Source organism: Corvus moneduloides, chromosome 21 (assembly GCF_009650955.1).
Source record: "Corvus moneduloides isolate bCorMon1 chromosome 21, bCorMon1.pri, whole genome shotgun sequence".
In the NCBI taxonomy this organism is placed as follows: domain Eukaryota; kingdom Metazoa; phylum Chordata; class Aves; order Passeriformes; family Corvidae; genus Corvus; species Corvus moneduloides.
This window is the reverse complement of record NC_045496.1, coordinates 10,780,001-10,797,234: the sequence shown is the minus strand read 5'-3', so window position 1 is coordinate 10,797,234 and position 17,234 is coordinate 10,780,001. Positions and strand designations below refer to the sequence as shown.

At 61.5% G+C, this 17,234-nt stretch overlaps 3 protein-coding genes across 4 annotated transcripts in view; 1 reads left to right on the top strand and 2 right to left on the bottom strand.

The window, feature by feature from the left end:
- Positions 1-95: 95 nt before the first annotated feature.
- On the top strand, positions 96-3,295 carry EDF1 (endothelial differentiation related factor 1). Its single transcript, XM_032131130.1, has 5 exons — positions 96-225; positions 351-402; positions 1,408-1,568; positions 2,122-2,215; positions 2,739-3,295. Exons 1-5 carry the CDS (start codon positions 148-150, stop codon positions 2,798-2,800), a joined length of 447 nt encoding a protein of 148 aa, XP_031987021.1. The 5' UTR covers positions 96-147; the 3' UTR covers positions 2,801-3,295.
- MAMDC4 (MAM domain containing 4) lies at positions 3,070-16,776 on the bottom strand. 2 transcript variants are annotated; one of them, XM_032131122.1, is made up of 29 exons: positions 14,784-16,776; positions 14,100-14,213; positions 13,570-13,743; positions 13,218-13,358; positions 12,806-12,951; positions 12,604-12,688; positions 12,242-12,370; positions 11,854-12,000; positions 11,612-11,706; positions 11,190-11,348; positions 10,812-10,896; positions 10,243-10,392; positions 9,834-9,938; positions 9,517-9,648; positions 9,142-9,272; positions 8,948-9,053; positions 8,557-8,673; positions 8,211-8,345; positions 7,971-8,101; positions 7,683-7,899; positions 7,167-7,304; positions 6,941-7,062; positions 6,765-6,855; positions 6,413-6,559; positions 5,985-6,119; positions 5,613-5,740; positions 5,423-5,537; positions 5,125-5,300; positions 3,070-4,570 (listed from the first exon to the last, which is right to left on the bottom strand). In XM_032131122.1, exons 1-29 carry the CDS (start codon positions 14,827-14,829, stop codon positions 4,529-4,531), a joined length of 3,639 nt encoding a protein of 1,212 aa, XP_031987013.1. In that variant the 5' UTR covers positions 14,830-16,776; the 3' UTR covers positions 3,070-4,528. The 2 variants fall into 2 exon arrangements, with proteins under 2 accessions (XP_031987013.1, XP_031987012.1); XM_032131121.1 differs by having other exon boundaries at positions 14,100-16,776.
- A 134-nt stretch (positions 16,777-16,910) lies between these two features.
- The window catches only part of PHPT1 (phosphohistidine phosphatase 1), a 1,833-nt gene continuing 1,509 nt past the window's right edge, over positions 16,911-17,234 (bottom strand). Inside the window, exon 3 of the mRNA XM_032131131.1 lies at positions 16,911-17,234. This exon is cut by the window's right edge and continues 52 nt beyond it. Coding sequence (XP_031987022.1) covers positions 17,194-17,234 — 41 coding nt within the window. The 3' untranslated portion in view covers positions 16,911-17,193.

The window sequence follows — 17,234 nt, the reverse complement described above, 5'->3', positions numbered from 1 at the left end:
CGCTCGCGCGTGTCCCCGCCTATGAGCGGCCGCCTCTCCTGAAGGGCGCGCGCCTCGCCCTATCAGCGCGCGCGGCGCGGCCACGCCCCCGGGGGCGGGCTGTGGGCGGGGCCCGGCGGCGGGCGCGGCCCGGGCGGGGTCGGAGCGATGGCGGAGAGCGACTGGGACACGGTCACGGTGCTGCGCAAGAAGGGCCCGAGCGCGGCCCAGGCCAAGTCCAAGCAGGTCAGCGGGGGGAGCGGTGGGGGCCCGGTGCGGGACCGGGCAGGCGCCCGGCCTGGGCTTGGCGTGGTCGAGGCCGCCGCTCCGAGCGGCGCCGCGCTCACCGCGCACCTTCGCTCTCTCCCCAGGCGATCTTGGCGGCCCAGCGGCGCGGGGAGGACGTGGAGACCTCCAAGAAGTGTGGGTATCCCGCGGGGGAGGCCCGGTTCGGTGTGGGGCGGCCGCCTGGGATGGGGAGGGGCGGCCGGAGGCGGCACCGCCCGGCTGGGCCGGACTGGGCCCTAACGCGCAGCCCGGGGAGCCGCCGGGATAGCGCCCCTGGAGCTGCCCCTTCGTGTCTGGTTGCCCAGGGCAAAGCTCTCCCTGCTTCCTGCAGAGATCTTGGGACAGTTTCCGTGATCACAAAACTTAAGCTCCGCGTTTTTGCAGCTTATTTTTCCTGAGGATTTGGATAGCTGCCTATCTTCCTATGGCGCTGCTCTTTAAAAGTTTCTTGTTTTCCTCTCCGATGTAAATTGTCAGGTTCTCTCACTGCAGGGAGCAGATTCTGATGGTTGGAAATAAATAGAGAGACCATCCTTGAAGAAGGTTGAGTCAGCTTTATTGGGATACTGAATTTCAGAGACTCGTGTGAGAGAAAGGATTCAAACTAGGACTTAAATACTATATCTAAAATGAGAGAAAACAAACAATGTGTTTTTGAAGCTCAGCCTTTCAGCAAAGCTAAGTACAGTTAGACTTTACATATAAAAGGTGTCAGAAAATTGCTTAAAGGCCACTTACTCATGCTGCCTCATGCCTGAGTGAGTGTGATTCAAGTTCAAGTATTGACCCCTTTGTGCTGCAGCACGAACGTGTGTCTGCAGCAAAGTTTGAGCATTAAATCCCCAAGGAAAAGCAAGACCTGCCCTATCTGGAGTGAAGTTCAGGTGTGAAGTAGGGAAAGGGAAGGGCTCTGCAGGGCCAGATGTGCACAGCAGCATGAACAGGGCTAAGATAATGTTCCCTGATGGGCACGATCTGGGGGAGATCAATGCTGATGTTGGCATGCTGAAATACTGACAGCTCCCTAGCATCCTGGGCAGCTGAAGGCTTGGAAAAAGTCCTTTGATACTTCTTGGCACAGCTCTGAGCCTTATTTTGTTTGTCCTTGGTTGTTTTTTTTGTTCTTGCTTCGAATGACAGGGGCAGCAGGCCAGAACAAACAACACTTCATTACAAAGAACACGGCCAAGCTCGACCGTGAAACAGAGGAGCTGCACCATGACAGAGTTTCCCTGGAGGTGGGCAAAGTGATCCAGCAGGGCCGGCAGAGCAAGGGCCTCACGCAGAAGGACCTGGCCACGGTGAGTGCAGCACCTGCAGGTGAGGGTGGGCACCTCTCCTGTCCTCCCATGGGCAGCTGCAGGGGGTTGGTGTCATGGGCTGAAGTTTGGGGAATGCAGCATCTCTGGTGTCTCATGTCCCAGCAGCTTCAGCTGTCTGGGAAGGGTTCTGAGGTTTGTCTGTGCAGCTCTTGAGCCCCAGGTTGGAGGCAGAGCCTGTCTGGGGTTGCTGAGCTGGTGGGAGGCTGCTCCCCCCTTCCTCCCAGCAGCTCACACCAACCCAAGGGATTTGTACCATTAGGCCTGAGCAGTGTTAGCAACTCTCTGCTGTCTGAAGGAACAGCAATCCCTGGTGTTCTTACTCCTCCTGAAAAGCAGGAAGGTCAAAGTCTGTTCAGGATGGATGTCACCAGTGCTGGGACACTGCAGGGAGGTGCCGGTGGGGATGGAGGCAGCTTTGGAGCAGCACTTTGTCATCTGTCCTGGCGTAATGAGGGGCTGTTCCCTATCTGTGTGAGTCCTGGGGGGCTGCTGCTGAGTGTTGCTGTGTTTGAGACTCCTCCTCTCTTTTCAGAAAATCAACGAAAAACCACAAGTCATCGCTGACTATGAATCAGGACGAGCAATCCCCAATAACCAGGTCATGGGCAAGATCGAAAGAGCCATCGGTGAGTTAAGGGAGACTTTGGGAACACTGCCAGTGTTTGGAGGGGTGGTTTGGGGGAAGCTGTTTACCTCTCTGCTGTGAGGAGCATTGCTGACTCGAGTTTATCGTGGGTGTGGTGCCATTAAGTCATGTTCTGATAAAAGCTGGATCTGCTGACTGAACCAGAGCTGGGAGCCCGTGATCTTTGTCTGCACCTTCATGCATGGGGCTGTGCCCTGGGGACCATCCCTGTGTGCTTGCCCCCAAAACCTCTGACATGCTGAGAGCCATGGAAGCTTGATTGCACTTGTGGAAGGATTCAGTGTTGGTTTTACTCTCCTGGGCTGGTTCAGATCCCATCTCCTAGGAAGACAGGCAGTTTTTGTTTGAAGTTGGTCTGGTGCTCCTAGAAACTAAAGTAGGATTCTCCTGAGCTCTGCTCTCTTTTTGGATGTTCTCTTCCTTAAGGCTGAAATTGGTGGAAATAAAGTTACTGGGTGAATGATTGAGTGCTGATGGTGGTCATCTCCTTTGTCTTATTCCAGGCCTCAAACTGCGTGGAAAGGACATTGGAAAACCGCTGGAAACCGGCCCCAAAGGGAAATGAGCACAAAGCCTCGAAATCAGTTTGCTCAGATTGATCTGGCCCAGCTGGTTCTCCTCAACCACTCTGCATATTGCCAAGCTGAACAAGAGAGTTTCAGACTTGCTTTTGGGGGGAAATCCGCTGAATCTGTACCTGCTGTAAAAAGGCAACCTTAAAGAAGCAATTTTCCTGATGTTTGTTTTTCCTTCCTCCTTTTCAGAGATTGAGGATCTAAACCCCAAGAAAAAACCCAAACCCTGCCTCTGATTTGCCAGAAAACATGCATTGTGGTGTTAGCAGCAGCTGATGTTAAGGCACTTAGGGTGGTCTGAAATGTGATCATATAATTGAAACAGTTTGGGGGACTGGTGAGGTATATTATATATAAATAATTTGGGAGAGTTGGGGCTTGATCAGAAATGATGGCTCGGTCACTGTATCTCAATGAGTTTGGTTTGTTCTTTCCAGCCTGTTTTAAAGAGATCTATAATAAAGTTTGGTACCCTTCAGTTGCCATGGGGAGCTGCTGCATGTGACCAGCTGGTAGTAGATGTTGTGGCTGGGTGTGACTGGAGCTGCACCACCTCTTCCTTCTGGGATTGTAATTAAGGGGACTCCTGGAGTGCCTGGGATGAGGGCCAGCACTGTCACAGCCTTCCTGGCTGTGTCACCTCTCCCTGCATTGGGCATGGTGCAGCTTGGCTCACAGCCTGGAGATGGAATCAGTGCTGTGGGTGTGAGGGGAGGCTGTGGGCAGCTGCAGAGCCAGGCAAGTGCAGAGACATCAGGTAAAGCCTGAGCCCTCCTTGTGCCCTTCCTCAGCTCTGTTGGGGCCTCATTTCTGCAGGCAGGACAGGGCCGTGGGGATGGTGCTTGGCCTGGCTGAGGCATCACCTAAGGGGGGGCACAGCTGGGTGAGAGGGAGACAAGCAGGATGTCCCAGGCCCCTCCAGCTGGGCCTGGGGGCTGGGGGTAGCAGGATCCTGGTGGGCTGCTTGGCGTGCAGGGGCTGACCTGGGCTGTGTGTGGGGCTGGGCTTGGAGTTCACAGTGTTAAGGTGTGAAAGCTGGGGGTGAGGGAGGGGTCCTGGGCTGCAGGCATGCTGGGTGCAGGATGGGGGTCCAGGCCCTGAGCCCAGCCTGCACCTCAGGAACATTTTTGGGTTTCCCAGTGACATTTAAAGGCAAATTATCAAGTGTGCTGTCAAGGTGTGTGGGCAGCAGGTGGGCACCCGTACCCTCAGGCGTGCTGTGTGGTGCCCCCCTCTGCTCCCTACCCTACCACCTACCACTCACCCTCCCCAACACCAGCAGAGGCACTGGGCTTCCTCCCCGCAGGCTCTCTGTGCCCTGGGAGCTCTTGTGCTTTGTCCGGGGTGTGGGAAGTGGCTCACACCCTCTGCAGCACCCACTGCTGTTCCCAGCTCTGGGGGCCAGGACCCCACACTTAACCCCTCCTCCCATGGCCAGAACCCTGTTTGGATGAGAACTCCCACTCCTCCTGCCTGCCAAAGCACGGGCACATTGCTGTGTCTTAGGAGCAGAAAGTTCATGTTACAAACAACAAAAATGCTTTTCCCGAGCACTTGGAGGTAGTGATGACAGCGCTGTGTCCCTCTGCAGGGCCAGCTCCCGGGGTCGCCAGCTCCCCGTGCTGGGGGCAAAGAGCGGGCAACTGCTGGAGTGTGGGTTCCTGTCGAGGGATGGTCTGCCTGGGGGAGTGGGCAATTCCTGCTGCTGGCTGCTGATTTCAAGCCTCATCCTCCTCCCTTGGAGATATAATGACCTTGTCCTGCAAAGAAAGGTGAGTGGGAATTGATGATGAACATGGGCTGTCTGCTGTGAAACACCAGGATTTCTTCCAGGCTGCAGTGAGGACGATCTGTGTGTCAGCCTCCTGTGACCCTGGCAGAGGCACCAAACCCCCAGGGCGCCCACGGGGCTCCAGGTTTGTTATTGGAGTCCATGCTGGGGCTGGTGGCTCTGCTGCAAATGGCACCACATCTATCCAAGGGACCTGCAGCTTAAGCCACCTCGCACAAATTTGAGTGCTGGCTGAGGATGAGCCAGGTTTGTCAGATCCCCTTCCCACAAGGCTCGGGGGTGGGAGCACACTCAGCTCTTTCTGGAGCAGCTGCCTGTGGCAGCAGCATTTTTAGGCCAGTCCTACAGCTCCAGGTCACTTGTTTGTCAATAAGCAGATAAGAGGCAGAGCCCTTTGCACCTCCCCGTCACGTTGGCGGAACGCGGGGTCAGGGAGAACCCGCTGGCATTTGCTGAGCTTTTAGGAAAACGCTGTTTTGGCACAGCTGGGGTAATCAGCAAAGTCCTTCACCCTGTCCTTACATCTCGGAAGGTGATGTTGTCAAAGCCCTGGGGACTGTTACTCTCTGCCGGTGTCCTGCTCGCCAGCCCTCGTGGCTTCAGCCAGTACCAGCCCCCAGCAGCCACCAGCGCCACGATGATGAGGGCCAGGAGCAGGCTGAGCACCACCTCTGCCACGAAGCTGCCAGAGGGTTTCTCTGCAGGGAGAGGAAATGCCGTCAGGCTTGACTCACTGCCCAGAGAGCTGCCTCCAGCCTCAGCCCAGCACCCTGGGCAGCTCTGGGTTGACCTTTCACAGCCGGAACTGGCCCCCACGCACCTTCCACTGGACTCTCCGGGCTGGAATGGCAGCCCCCCCTGGCGCTGTACACGATGTCATCCAGTGCCACTGTCCCCTCCACTGGCCACCTCCGTGTGGTGATCTCAAAGCTGATCTGCGGGGGAAGGTGGGGTCTGGGGGGCTGATGCACGCCCGCAGTCACCCTGCACCCCAGGGTGGCCCCACTTACCTGGAACTCACCGGGGCTCTGCACCGGCACCACGGCGCCCTGCCAGCCCCGGCTGCGGTGCCCCGCCACGCTCCACACGGTGCGCTGCCCCGCCGCGCCGTGCAGCGTCACCCGCAGCTCCCCGCTGGCTGCAAGGGTGGGGCACAGGTGTCCTGGCATCAGCAGCTGCCCTGAGCCCACGAGCGCCATCGACCCTCCCAGCCATGCCATCCCCTACTGGGCTGGCAGCACCCAGAGGGAACGGGCCATCCCCACTGCCCAGCTGGAGCCGAAGCAGGGTGTCCATGGTCCAAGGGTGGGGAGGAGTGAGGCCCCCACTGCCATACATGACACCCAGGGATGGCACCTCCTCCCTGCCCCTGCAGTGCTCACAGAGGTGCTCCGCGATGTCCATGTGGTACCAGAAGCGCAGGCAGGAGTCGGTGGCCGCGGGCAGGGGTGGGCTCTCCAGCAGGGCACTGGTGCCCCTGGCACCCAGCACGCTGGTGTCAAAGTGCACGTAGTGACCTGGGCAGGCAGGGACAGAGCACAGGGTGTCCCCCAGTCCTGCATCCATTTGTCCCACCCTGCTTGTCCCACTCTACCCCAAAATGCCCAGAGTGATGCCTGGAGGACGACACAAACCAGCCCTACACCTCACTGCCCTTGGGACTGAGCTGTCCCTCCCAGGCAAAGAGGGCATCAGGGCTGCTGTGGAGCCAGGCCTCACAGGATGTACTGAGCTGACCCCATCCAGCCCCAGCTCCTCTTCCTCTCTCTGGCCATGCCAGGGTGCCCGGGCAGGGATGGGTGTTTCCTACCATTCCTTGTGCCCAGGGTGTGATCCTGCTCGGGGCTGGGGTACTTGGCCAGGGCGACCCCGCTCTTCCAGCCCCAGGCCAAGCTGTGCAAGCGGGGGTCCGAGGGGCTGCTCCAGCCACAAGTGTCCTGCTCGAAGTCACAGGATGCTGGGAGGAAAGAAGGGCTGTGAGACACCCAGTGCTACCTGGTAGGAGACGAGGCACCTGGGTGGGACACACCACCCCCAGCTTCGGACCAGGCCAGGCTCAGGGCAGAAACAGGTCTGTCCCCATCCCCATGGCTTACATACCCCCACAGGATGTCCCATCCCCCCCATCCGATCCACGGTGTCCCTGTGGGATGGGCTCTCACCTGGCTCGGGGCAGGCTCCATCCGACACATGCAGGTCGTCCAGCGCGATGTACCCGTGGTCACCCCCAGCTCCCACTGCCTCAAACACCACCTGGGCAGGGTGACATGCTAAGGCTGGCAGCCTCCATGCACCCCTCATCACCCCCAGCTGCCGCCAGCACCCTGCCCTGTCTCACCTGCCAGTCGCCATCGGGCTGGACGGTGACGTGGCTGCGGTGCCAGCTGCTCCCCTCCATGGTGCTCACACTCAGAACCTTCGTCCTCACCCTGCTCTGCTCCACGAACACCTGGAGGGAGCCTGCCCAAGGCACCCAGCATGGAGGAGGGGTCCAGGGCTGTGCCGTGTGGAGCCCCCACCCATCTGGAGGTGCCCCCAGGGGTCTCAGGGCAGGTGGTGCTCACCTGGGGTCCCAGTGCTCAGCTGGTACCAGAAGGCCAGGCACTGGGCAGGCACGGAGGGCTGGTAGGGCTGGGAGGTGAGGGCAGCCGTGTGCCCTGCAGGCAGGGAAACCCTGCCCGTGTTCACCACCATGTAGTGGCCTGGGGGAGAGAAGTCCCTGTGCTGTGACCCCTGCCCTGCCCTGCTGGGGAGCACTAGGGGACAACTGGGGCTGGGTTTTCCCCCCAGGTCAAGGAGTCTCCCCAGTTTGGGGACCTCCTCAGGATTAGGGAGCCCTCGGGCTGGGAGACTCTGTGTTTGAGGAGTCCCAGGGTTGGGGAGCCCTGGGCGGTAGTGCCTTCTCCTCATCTTGGGGAGGGCAGGCAGGACACAGGGAGAGCAGGCAGGGCTGGCGTGGGCTACAGGCAGGACACTCAGAGCAGGCAGGGAGGGCACTCAGAGCAGGCAGGGCTGGTGTGGGGTACAGGCAGGACACTCAGAGCAGGCAGGGAGGCAGCAGGGCTGCCGCGGCCCCGTACCTGCGGCAGTGCCGGTGGTGTGGTCGGTCGCAGGGCCAGCGGTGGTGCCGGTGCCGTTGCTCTGTCGCTGCCAGGTGCCCTTTCCGCTGGCTGCCAGCGCACAGCCCCCCGCCTCGAAGGAGCAGGAGAGCTCGGCCCCACACGGGCCTGCTGTCTGTGCCAGGTCGTCCAGCCCCACGTCCCCCAGGAACCCATCGTGCAGCACCTCGAAAGCCACCTGCCCCCAGGCAGCGGTGTCAGACACCCCATACCTCACTGGTGCCAGGGACATGGGGGCTTGCTCCTCACCTGGTACCGCTGCTGGCCCGTGGCGGGCAGTGTCGCCCATGCCCGGTGCCAGATGCTGCCCTGGGTCCCTTGGCGGGTCCACAGCACCACGTCCTCCCCTCCCTCCGGCCGCAGCTTGAGGTTCAGGGTGCCTGGGCAGAGGTGGGCATGGGGCAGCCATCCCGCACCCCTTGGGGACCCCGCTGCCCTCAGAGTGGAGCTGGGCCGGGGCACCCCGGGAGGATGCCATGGGGCACGTACCAATCTGTGGGCCGGCCAGGCGGTACCAGAAGGAGAGACAGCGTGGGGCAGTGGCTGGCTCCTGGCGGGAGGTGAGGAGCTGGGCCCTCTGCCCGTGGCTCCATGGCACAGAGGGGTCCACAGACAAGAAGTAGCCTGAATGTTGGGAACAGCCAGGGTGGAAGGGTCACAATGTGAGTGTTCCACATCACCCACAGCCCAGATCTGCATATTCCCAGGCTGCCCTAGGTGAGCTTGCTCCATAGGCATGGGGCTGCTGGGAGTGCACAGGGCATGTCTTGGCCCTGGGGACTGAAGGCTATGCCCTGGGCTCCTGGGTTCCCCCAAAGAGCAGCCAGCCCCTTACCTGAGCCAGTGGTGTGGTCAGAGCCATGCCCCTGCCCCATGCTGCGGACCCATTTGAAGTCACTGGACAGATCCTGGTACCAGCCACACAAGTCCCTCTCAAAGTTGCAGGACAGCTCTGGCCAGAGAGAGGTGACAGTGTGGAGGTGGAAGGAGATAAGGCACCACAAAAGCAAATGGGTCCCCTGAATGTCCCTTTCCCCCTGCTCCCCTGCCCCACTCCCCAAGTTTACCCCATGCAGGGGTCCCAGGCCAAGGCAGGATATGTGCTTGGCTCTGGCGCTCGGCCTTCTGCACCCTGGTCCTGTTCTTGGACAGAGTGACAGCCCCCAGGCAGCCCCCACGGAAAGGGTCTGGGGTCCCTCTCCCTGCGCACACACCCCTGGCCGTACCCGCAGCCGTGGGTGACACCACGTCAAGGTAGCACTGCTCAAATGTCACATTGTCAACACTGACATTCACCGTGTCCTGGAGATCCACCATTGCCAGCAGCTCGACCTGGGGGCAGCAGCCATGAGCCCGGGGTGCCCTGAGCACTGGCACTATCCCACTGAAAGCCCCCCAGGTCCCTGTGCATCCAGCCCACCTGGAAGGGCCGGCTTCTCTGGCCCAGTGGGACACGGACACGACCCCCAGCTGTGCTGCCATGACCTTGCGTCTGCCAGGCCAGCTGGGTGGTGCCAGTGGTGTGATCTGCAATGCTGACGGCGAGGAAGCCTGGAACGAGAGGTGGTGCAGAGGCTGTGGGCACCCAAAACCCCTGGCCACCCTGTGGGAGCCCTCCATGGCACCAGCCTATGGTCCCAGAGTTCAGGGACACGGACGGGGACACAGACACCCCTGCTCCAGGATGATGTGATGGGGCAAAGCAGGGTTGGGAGAGGCAGCAAATGCAGGTGGGCATGGGGGGCTCTGGGGGCAGGAAGCAGGGAGGGCACCCCAGGGATGGGCAGGAGGTTACCTTGGGGGTCACTGTGGATGCGGTAGCTCATCTCCATGGTGCAGGCAGGGCCAGAGGGGCCCAGCGGAGGCGATCGTGCCTTCGCAGGACCCACCATCTGTCCTTCTCCTGTCTGGAGGGCCAGGGAAGTCCCTGGGCACAGAAACACTCTGTGAGGTGAGGACTGGGGTCCCACATCGCTGGTAGCACCCCCAGCCCAGCATCCTGCCTGGGCATCGTCCCCCATTGTGCAGTGGCACCCACTGGGCACCGGCTCTGGGGACTCCTGTGGTGCTGGGCACTGAAGAGCATTGTCTGGGTGTTGGGAACAACCTCACCTGAGAGGAAGCTGTCAGGTTCAGTGACCCTCTGCAGACCCCAGCGCAGTCGCCCCACGCTGACGTCGTGCCAGCCCCCAGCCCCTGACTCGAAGGTTGTTGTCCCTGCGAAGTCAAAGAATCCTGGTTTGGGTTGGAAGGACCTTAAAGCTCATCTCATTCCACCCCTCTGCCATGGGCAGGGACACCTTCCACTATCCCAGGTCGTTCCAAGACTTGGAACCAGACTTGGACACTTTCAAGGATGGGGCAGCCACAGCTTCCCTGGGCAACCCAAAACTCCAGGCTCAGTCTTGCCAGGCCATTGTGCTCCCGGGGGCTGTGCAGGCACTCATGTGCCCTGGCCATGCCAGCCCAGGGGTGCCTGGTCCCCTCCACCACCAGGTACCAGGACTGCCCTGGCTCTCACCACAGCGCTTCTCGTCGGAGCCATCAGCACACGTGTCAGCGAAGTCACAGGCCAGCTCTGCGGCAATGCAGTCCCCACTGTCACAGGCCACCTCATCTGCTGTGCAGGGGCTGGCACCTGCCTGGCTCGGCAGCGTAACCACAGGCTTCTCTGATGATGAAACAGCCCAGGATGGAGAGCAGTGGTGAAAGGGCTCAGCAACAGCATCCGTGTCAATCCTTCAAGCCACTGTCCCCTGTCCCTAAGCATCTCCTTGTCTCTCCATTTCCCCCATCCCAGCCCAGCCCAGCTCAGCCCAGCTGCCACCAGCTGAAGGGGAGCCAGGGCTCAGTAAGAACTCCTTGTGGGACAATTTTTCGCACAGAGGATGGAGTGTCACAGCCACAGAACAAAGACACCAGCACCCCAGCGCAAGTGTTCACTGTGCTGCACCCAGGATGGTCCGTGTGACGAGCAGAGGGACAGGCAAACCATGTGGCAGGTCCTTTAGGGACGGTGCCGTGGGCACAGGACACCTGGGACAGCTCCCCACACTGGAGCAGGGTGAGGGACACTGCCCACCAGCTCACCCTGCTCCTTCACACAGCCCTGGGACAGGATCAGGTCATCGATGGCCACGGTCCCCCCGCTGCCGGCCACCCCCTCGATCAGCACCTGCAGGAAAGCACCATGCCAGCAACATCAGCAAGGGGTCCTGCGCTGTATGGGGGGATTAGGGTGACAGAAGGGAGCCGTGGGATGGGGAGAGCCAGCACTGTCATGGACCGACACATATTTTCCCCTGGAAGGGACTCAGTGGGAGCAGGGGCGATGCTGCAGCTGACAGAGGTGCACAGCATGGGCTGGCACGGCCACGGTGGGCTTGGGGGATGGTGCTGCCCCTGTATGCAGCTCTGGTTCCTGACCCCGGAGACAGCCCAGCTCCCCACAGCACAGCACCAGCCCACCTTGAAGGGAACCGTCACAATGAAGTCCACTCTCTCCCGGACCCAGCAGCTGCCCAGGTCTCCTGTCCTCTCCCTCATCAGGTTCTTGGTAGAGTTGGTCACGTAGGAGATGCTGAGGTTGCTGGTGGCTGAGCCATGGAGGTGGTAGTACAGCACAAGCTGGGGATGGGGAAGAGGGTGAGCCTCAGGGCAGGGGCATGCAGCCCCTGCATCCCACAGAGGGGCTGCGAGGAGCTCAGAGCTCCCAGTGGGCACCAGAGATGTCACCAACCCTCTCCCCGCCCCGAAAACCTGATGCCCATCCCCAGAAAGGGCCGATCACAGCCCCAGCCCCACATGAGGGTCCCCACATCTGGGAACCCCATGTCCCGTCACCACTGTCCCCACATGGGCTGTGACATGAGGTCCCAGCCGTGACTCACAGAACAGGAGTTGGTGGCTTGGAAAGTGAGGCTGAAGAGCTGAGCTGTGCCACCAGCCTGTGCAGCGGGGCCACCACCCACGTGGAGGAAAAAACCTGCAGGAGATGCTGGGGCTGAGTGGAGCCGGGCAGATGGGTGGGTGCAGGACACCGCTGTCCTGAGCAGAGCCCAGGCGTGTGTCACGCCAGGGCACGTCCACCTGTGGTGGGGCTCTGCCGGGACACTGGTGCCACGGCACATACCAGCCCTGCTGTTGTTGCTGTGGTCCCGAGTGGGAATGCTGTAGGAGGTGCCCAGGTTCAGGCTCGTGTTCCTGCTCCACACTGGGGGCCCGGCCGCCGCCTCCCAGCCACAGAGATCATGGTCAAAGGAGCAGCGGGTGAAGTTCTCTGTGGGGAGAAGGGACAGCAGTGACCTGGAGACCAGGGTCCCAGCCCTCTCTTGGACAGGTAGGTCCCTGCAATGGGCTGGGCTGATGCCACCCCTCTGCAAACCCTCAGGGTCATTTTGCCCTCCTGTGCATGGGGCAGAACTGGGGGGATGCCTGCCAGCCTAGAGCACAGCTTTTCCCCACCAAGGCAGACCCCCAGCCCATCCGCAGGACTCCTCCCGAGGGCCAGGGGTGCTCACTGCACTGCACCGCGCTCTCGTCCGAGCTGTCCCCGCAGTCGTCGGTGCCGTCGCAGAAACGATGCCGTGCCAGGCAGAAGCCGTGGGGACAGCGGCTCTCCTGGGCCCCGCAGACCTGCTGCCCGACCTCTGGGGTGGGGGGACACATGTCAGCGAGTGGCTGGTCCCAGAGGGACACGGTGAGCTCCCCCACATCATTCCCTGGAGCGGCTCAAGGGACAGGTTTTCACTGCCCACCTCACGCTCTGGCCAGGGCACGGTGCCCCAAGAAACAGCGAGCAATAGGAGAGCTCCCCCGGGTTTTGCACCCCACCCAGTTCCCCCAAGATCCCGGCTCATATCCCAGCAGATGTGGGACTCACCTGGTAAGCCACAGTTCCTGAACACGATGTCATCAAGTGCCACCTCTGCCCCGCAGGTGGGCGGTTGTGTCAGGGAGAAGATGAGCTGTGATGGGAGGATGGGGATGGCATGAGCTCCCAGGCCCCTTGGGGTCCCAGAGCATCCCCCAGCTCCTCTGGTCCCAGCTATGGTGACAGTGCCCGGGTACTGACACTGTCTCACCTGGAACTGCTCCTCCATCCGGCCGGGGTAGGCAACCAGCTGATGCCAGCCCTCGCTGCTGCGCTCGGGGCTCTGCCACAGCCCCACCACGTCGTCCCTGTGTGCCACAGCCAGGCGCAGCACCGGCCGCTCTGTCCGGTTCAGCCCTGAGGGAAGCCCCAAATATGCCCTTGGTACGGGGCATCTTGGGGTACCCAAAGGAATGAATGGAGCCCTGCCAGCTCTGGGGGCTGGAGCTGGGACCCTCAGGTCCCACCAGCTCTGCATGTGGAGCATGGAAGAGGCAAACAGGATGCCAAGGACCCACCCCAAGGTGCAGGTAGCTCTGTCCCTGCCATAGGGGCAGATGGCCCCATCCCTCCCCACTGCCTCCCATCTTCAATGCCCCGTAGCCGATGCTGCCTGTGCCCACCTTGGGTGCCCTCACAGCTCCCTGAGAGGTGGTACCAGGCTCTGATCTCACACGTGGCAGCTGCTTCCCGCATCTCTGGTGACCTGAGCCAGGCCGTGGCTGTGGTCTTTGCTGGGGGGGATGTGGTCACCAAGAACCAGCCTGGGGAGGGCAGAAAGCAGAGCAGGGACTGCAGCCCCATGGGGTGGCATCGGAGCTGTGCCAGCACTACTCCTGCCCCTCCATGGATCTGCTCCGTCCCCTGCACCCTACAAGGATGGGTGTCCTGTCACCCTGACTCTGGGGCACCCATAGCCCAGTGGAGCAGTGCTGTGGGTGCCCAGAACCTGCTCACTAAGCATCTCCCTCTTACCCAGGTCAGTGCCCAGAGTGTGGTCTGAGTGAGGCCCCGTGCCCCACATGGCCAGGCTGGCCCGGCCCCGCACCCATCCATACGTCGAGGTGCCCACGTCCTGCCAGCCACAGTCACTGTCCTCGAAGTCACAGGTGAAGGGGGTGCCCAGCACTGCTGAGCCCCGTAGGTACCCTGAGAGTGGGCAGATGGAGGGTCAAGGCAGGTTTGGGGCCACCCTGGGGACCTGTGCCCACCCCAGGGAACTGCACCCACCCAGGGGACCTGTGGCCAGCCCAAGGGACCTTCACACAGCCTGGGATCCTGCACCCACCTGGCAGACTCACCTGCACCCAGGTAACCTGTGTTCACCCTGGGTACCTGCACAAGGGACCTGCCCCTCCCCCATGGATCTGCGCCCACCCTGGGGGCCCTGCATCCATCCTGGGCACCAGCATCACCCCAGGGACCTGCACCCACAACACCCCTTACTACCTCACCCCAGGAGCAGGGCCTAAGAGTGGGTCTGGGGGGGGGGTCTGGGCACCCACCACACTGGTTCTCGTCCGAGCAGTCGCTGCAGTCACAGACGAAGTTGCAGAGCTGCTCAGCCGCGCTGCTGCAGCTGTTGACGACCACGGACCCACTGGGGAGGACGGTTCTGGCTATGGGAGAGACAATGGGGCTGAAAACCCTGCAGGAACCAGGCACGGTGCCCGCAGCAAGTGACGGAGGGCACGTGTGACCTGCAGGTGACATTTGCCTGGGCACCTCGGTTTGGGACCCTGCTGGGGCAGATACTGAGCTCTCAGTGGCATCTTCCCTTGGACAGCCCCCCCCACCCGTCACTGCCCCGGCACTCCACACCTCTCACACTGCCACCTCCCACCGTCAGCCTAGGGGTGCCAGAGCCTGCCGGGGCACTGACTCTGCTACATCGCACCCGTGCTTCGAGTCCCAGCCCCCATTTTGTAAGAAATGGGGAAATCTGGGCGTTTTCTGTCCCACGCTGAACAAAGCCATTGCTGATCCCCAGCCCGGTGCTGGGGGCTCCAGCTCCCGCTCACCCTGGGAACCCCGGGCTGACTTCAGCAGCAGAGCCCAGCAGGCTGGGCGGTACCTGCCCCGGCCCCCAGCGCTGGAGGAAGCTGCCGGGGAGGACCAGAGCGGAGCAGCCAGCAGGGAGACCCCTTCCCCCCAGCGACACAACCCCCGCCCGTGTCGGCAGAGCTCACCCAGCAGCACCAGGAGGGCCAGCATCGACAGTCCGCCTGCAGCCATCTCGGCCACCGCGACGGTAAAACACAGCTGGGAGAGGCCACACCGTGAGCCCCGGGCTGGAATGCACTCCCCAGGACCTGCCTGCGTTGGACTTCAGCCCCGCTGTTATCGGCTCCCGGCCGGGCAGTGGGGTTTATGGCGAGGCTGTGCCGGCTGGGACAGCGCACCGCGATCCCGTCACGCAGCACCGCCGGCACCACAGCAGCGAGCTGCAGCCAGTGGAGACCTTCGGCTTTTCCCCACTGAACCTCTCTTCTTCAGCCCGTGTTCCACCCAGGACAAGACGGTGGGTGCCACTCTGTCTGGGATGGGGCACGGCCCGGTGGAATGCACCGGCTTGGTGAGGGACGAGGAGGCTTCCTGCCGAGCCAGGGATGCTGCCAGCCCTGTGGGGGAAGCTGGAACCTCTGCTAGGGACATGGGGGTTCTGCCAGTCCCTGTGCATAAGGGGAGTGGGACAGCCTTTGGGTGCAGGGTTGGCAGTGGGCTGCACTCTGGGCAAGGAGAACAGCTGAGCTGGGAGTCAGCAGTATCTCCAGTGTCCCATTTTACCCTGCCCTCTGGCAGTAGGAAGCCATTCCCTCTTGTCTTGTCACTCCAAGCTCTTGTCCAAAGTCCCTCTCCAGCTCTCTTGGAGCCCCTTTAGGCACTGAAAGCCTAAAGGAGTGCTCCCTGGAGCCTGGGGATCCCATGATGCCATCGGTAGGAGCCAGTCCTCACCCTGCCTGCTCTGCTCTGCTCTGGCTGGCAGGAGCATCTCAGCACCCAGCTCATGACTGCCACGGGGTGAAGGGGCACAGCTCCAGGGCCACAACCAGGTCATTCCTGGGGCAGAACACTCCTGGCAGAGCTCCAGCAAGGGCTGATGAGCTTGGAAGAAGCATGGCTTGGAGGCCAGAGCCCCAAAGGTCACCACCAGTGTTGCCTAGTGATGGCAACTACTGCCCCCACCGGTTTCCCCACCTGGGCAGGGGGAGCAGGGGCTGCTACCCCACAGGAGCCCTCTCACCTCTGCTGCCACAGCCACCGTGCCCAGAGAGGGCCCCTGTTGAGCAGATCCTCCCCTTGAGCTGACGGCCTTGGACTGCAGATTGCAGGGGGATTACATCAGGGACAGTAAAACACAGGCTCAGCTCCTTCTCCCAGCGCCAGCAAGGCCCAGTGGGGGTCAGCAGCCCCACATCCCTCAGCCCAGGCATGCTGGAGAGCAGAAGTCCTGCCCTGCTCTGAGCTGGCCGTGGGCCAGTGCCATGGCCACTGGCAGAGTAGTCACTGGCCTCCTGGGTGCCATGGGCAGAGCAGCTCTCACAGGTGTGAGCCCTCCCCTTTCCACTGGGGATGCTGGGCTCCCAGTATGAGATGTGGGCATACTGGAGCAGATCGAGCCAGGGGCTGTGATGGTGATCACAGGATAGTACAGAATGGAAGGCACAACTGGAGGTCACCCCATCCCACCCCTCTGCTCCAGGAAGGTTCCCTGGAGGATGTGTCCAGATGGGTTTTGAGTATCTCCACAGAAGGAGATTCCCTGATGAAGATGATGGGGACTGGACTTCCCATGAGGAGAGGCTGAGCTGGATGTGCCCAGTTTGGAGAAGGTGTAGGGGGATGTCACCCAGGTAAGCCCTGGCAGGAGGGTGCAGGAAGCCGAGCCTTCGAGCAGGGAGTGTCCCAGCAAGGGCCAAGACAAGAAGAACAGCAAATGCCACTAAAAGAAAAACCTTTTTTCCTGTGAGGGTTGTCAAAACCAGAGCAGGCTCCCAGGCTGCTGGGGAGTCCAAGTCGGGGAGATTCTCAAACCCCACCTGGTCACAGCTCCCAGCAGCCTAATTCTAGAACAGAATCATGGAATTCCCTGCGTTGGAAGGGACCCACAAGGACTATCGAGTCCATCTCCTGCCTCAGCCCTTTCCAAGGCAAATCCTGATACACCTCCTGCTGTCCCCACCCCAGACTGCCTGCTCCCATGCCAGGCCCCCCGTCAAGGGGCTGAAAACCTGGCAGGTCCCTTCCACTGCCAGCAGGCACAACCCAGAGCAGGGAAGGAGCAGCTGAGCCGTGAGCATGGCCACCCAAGCAGCTGTGCTCCCCCAACAACTTTAATTCTCACAGATACACGTGGGATGAGCCCCTGGCACCAGGAGGCTGGGGCAGAGCAACCACTGGCTTCACCAGCTTTGCCATGCCAGGGAGGTGGGAGCACCCGGCACGGGGACAGTCCGGTGATGGCGGAGAATGGGCGAGTTCAACACAGAGGAAAATCAGGAGAGCCTGGAGCACCGCCGAGCACGGGGAGCCCGCTGCCACCGCCCCGGCGCCGCATGCAGCCGTGCCAGCTCCGGGCTGGCACCACAGACAGAGGAGTCAGTACCCTTCATCTGCCCAGGTGATCTCGTAGTCGGGAT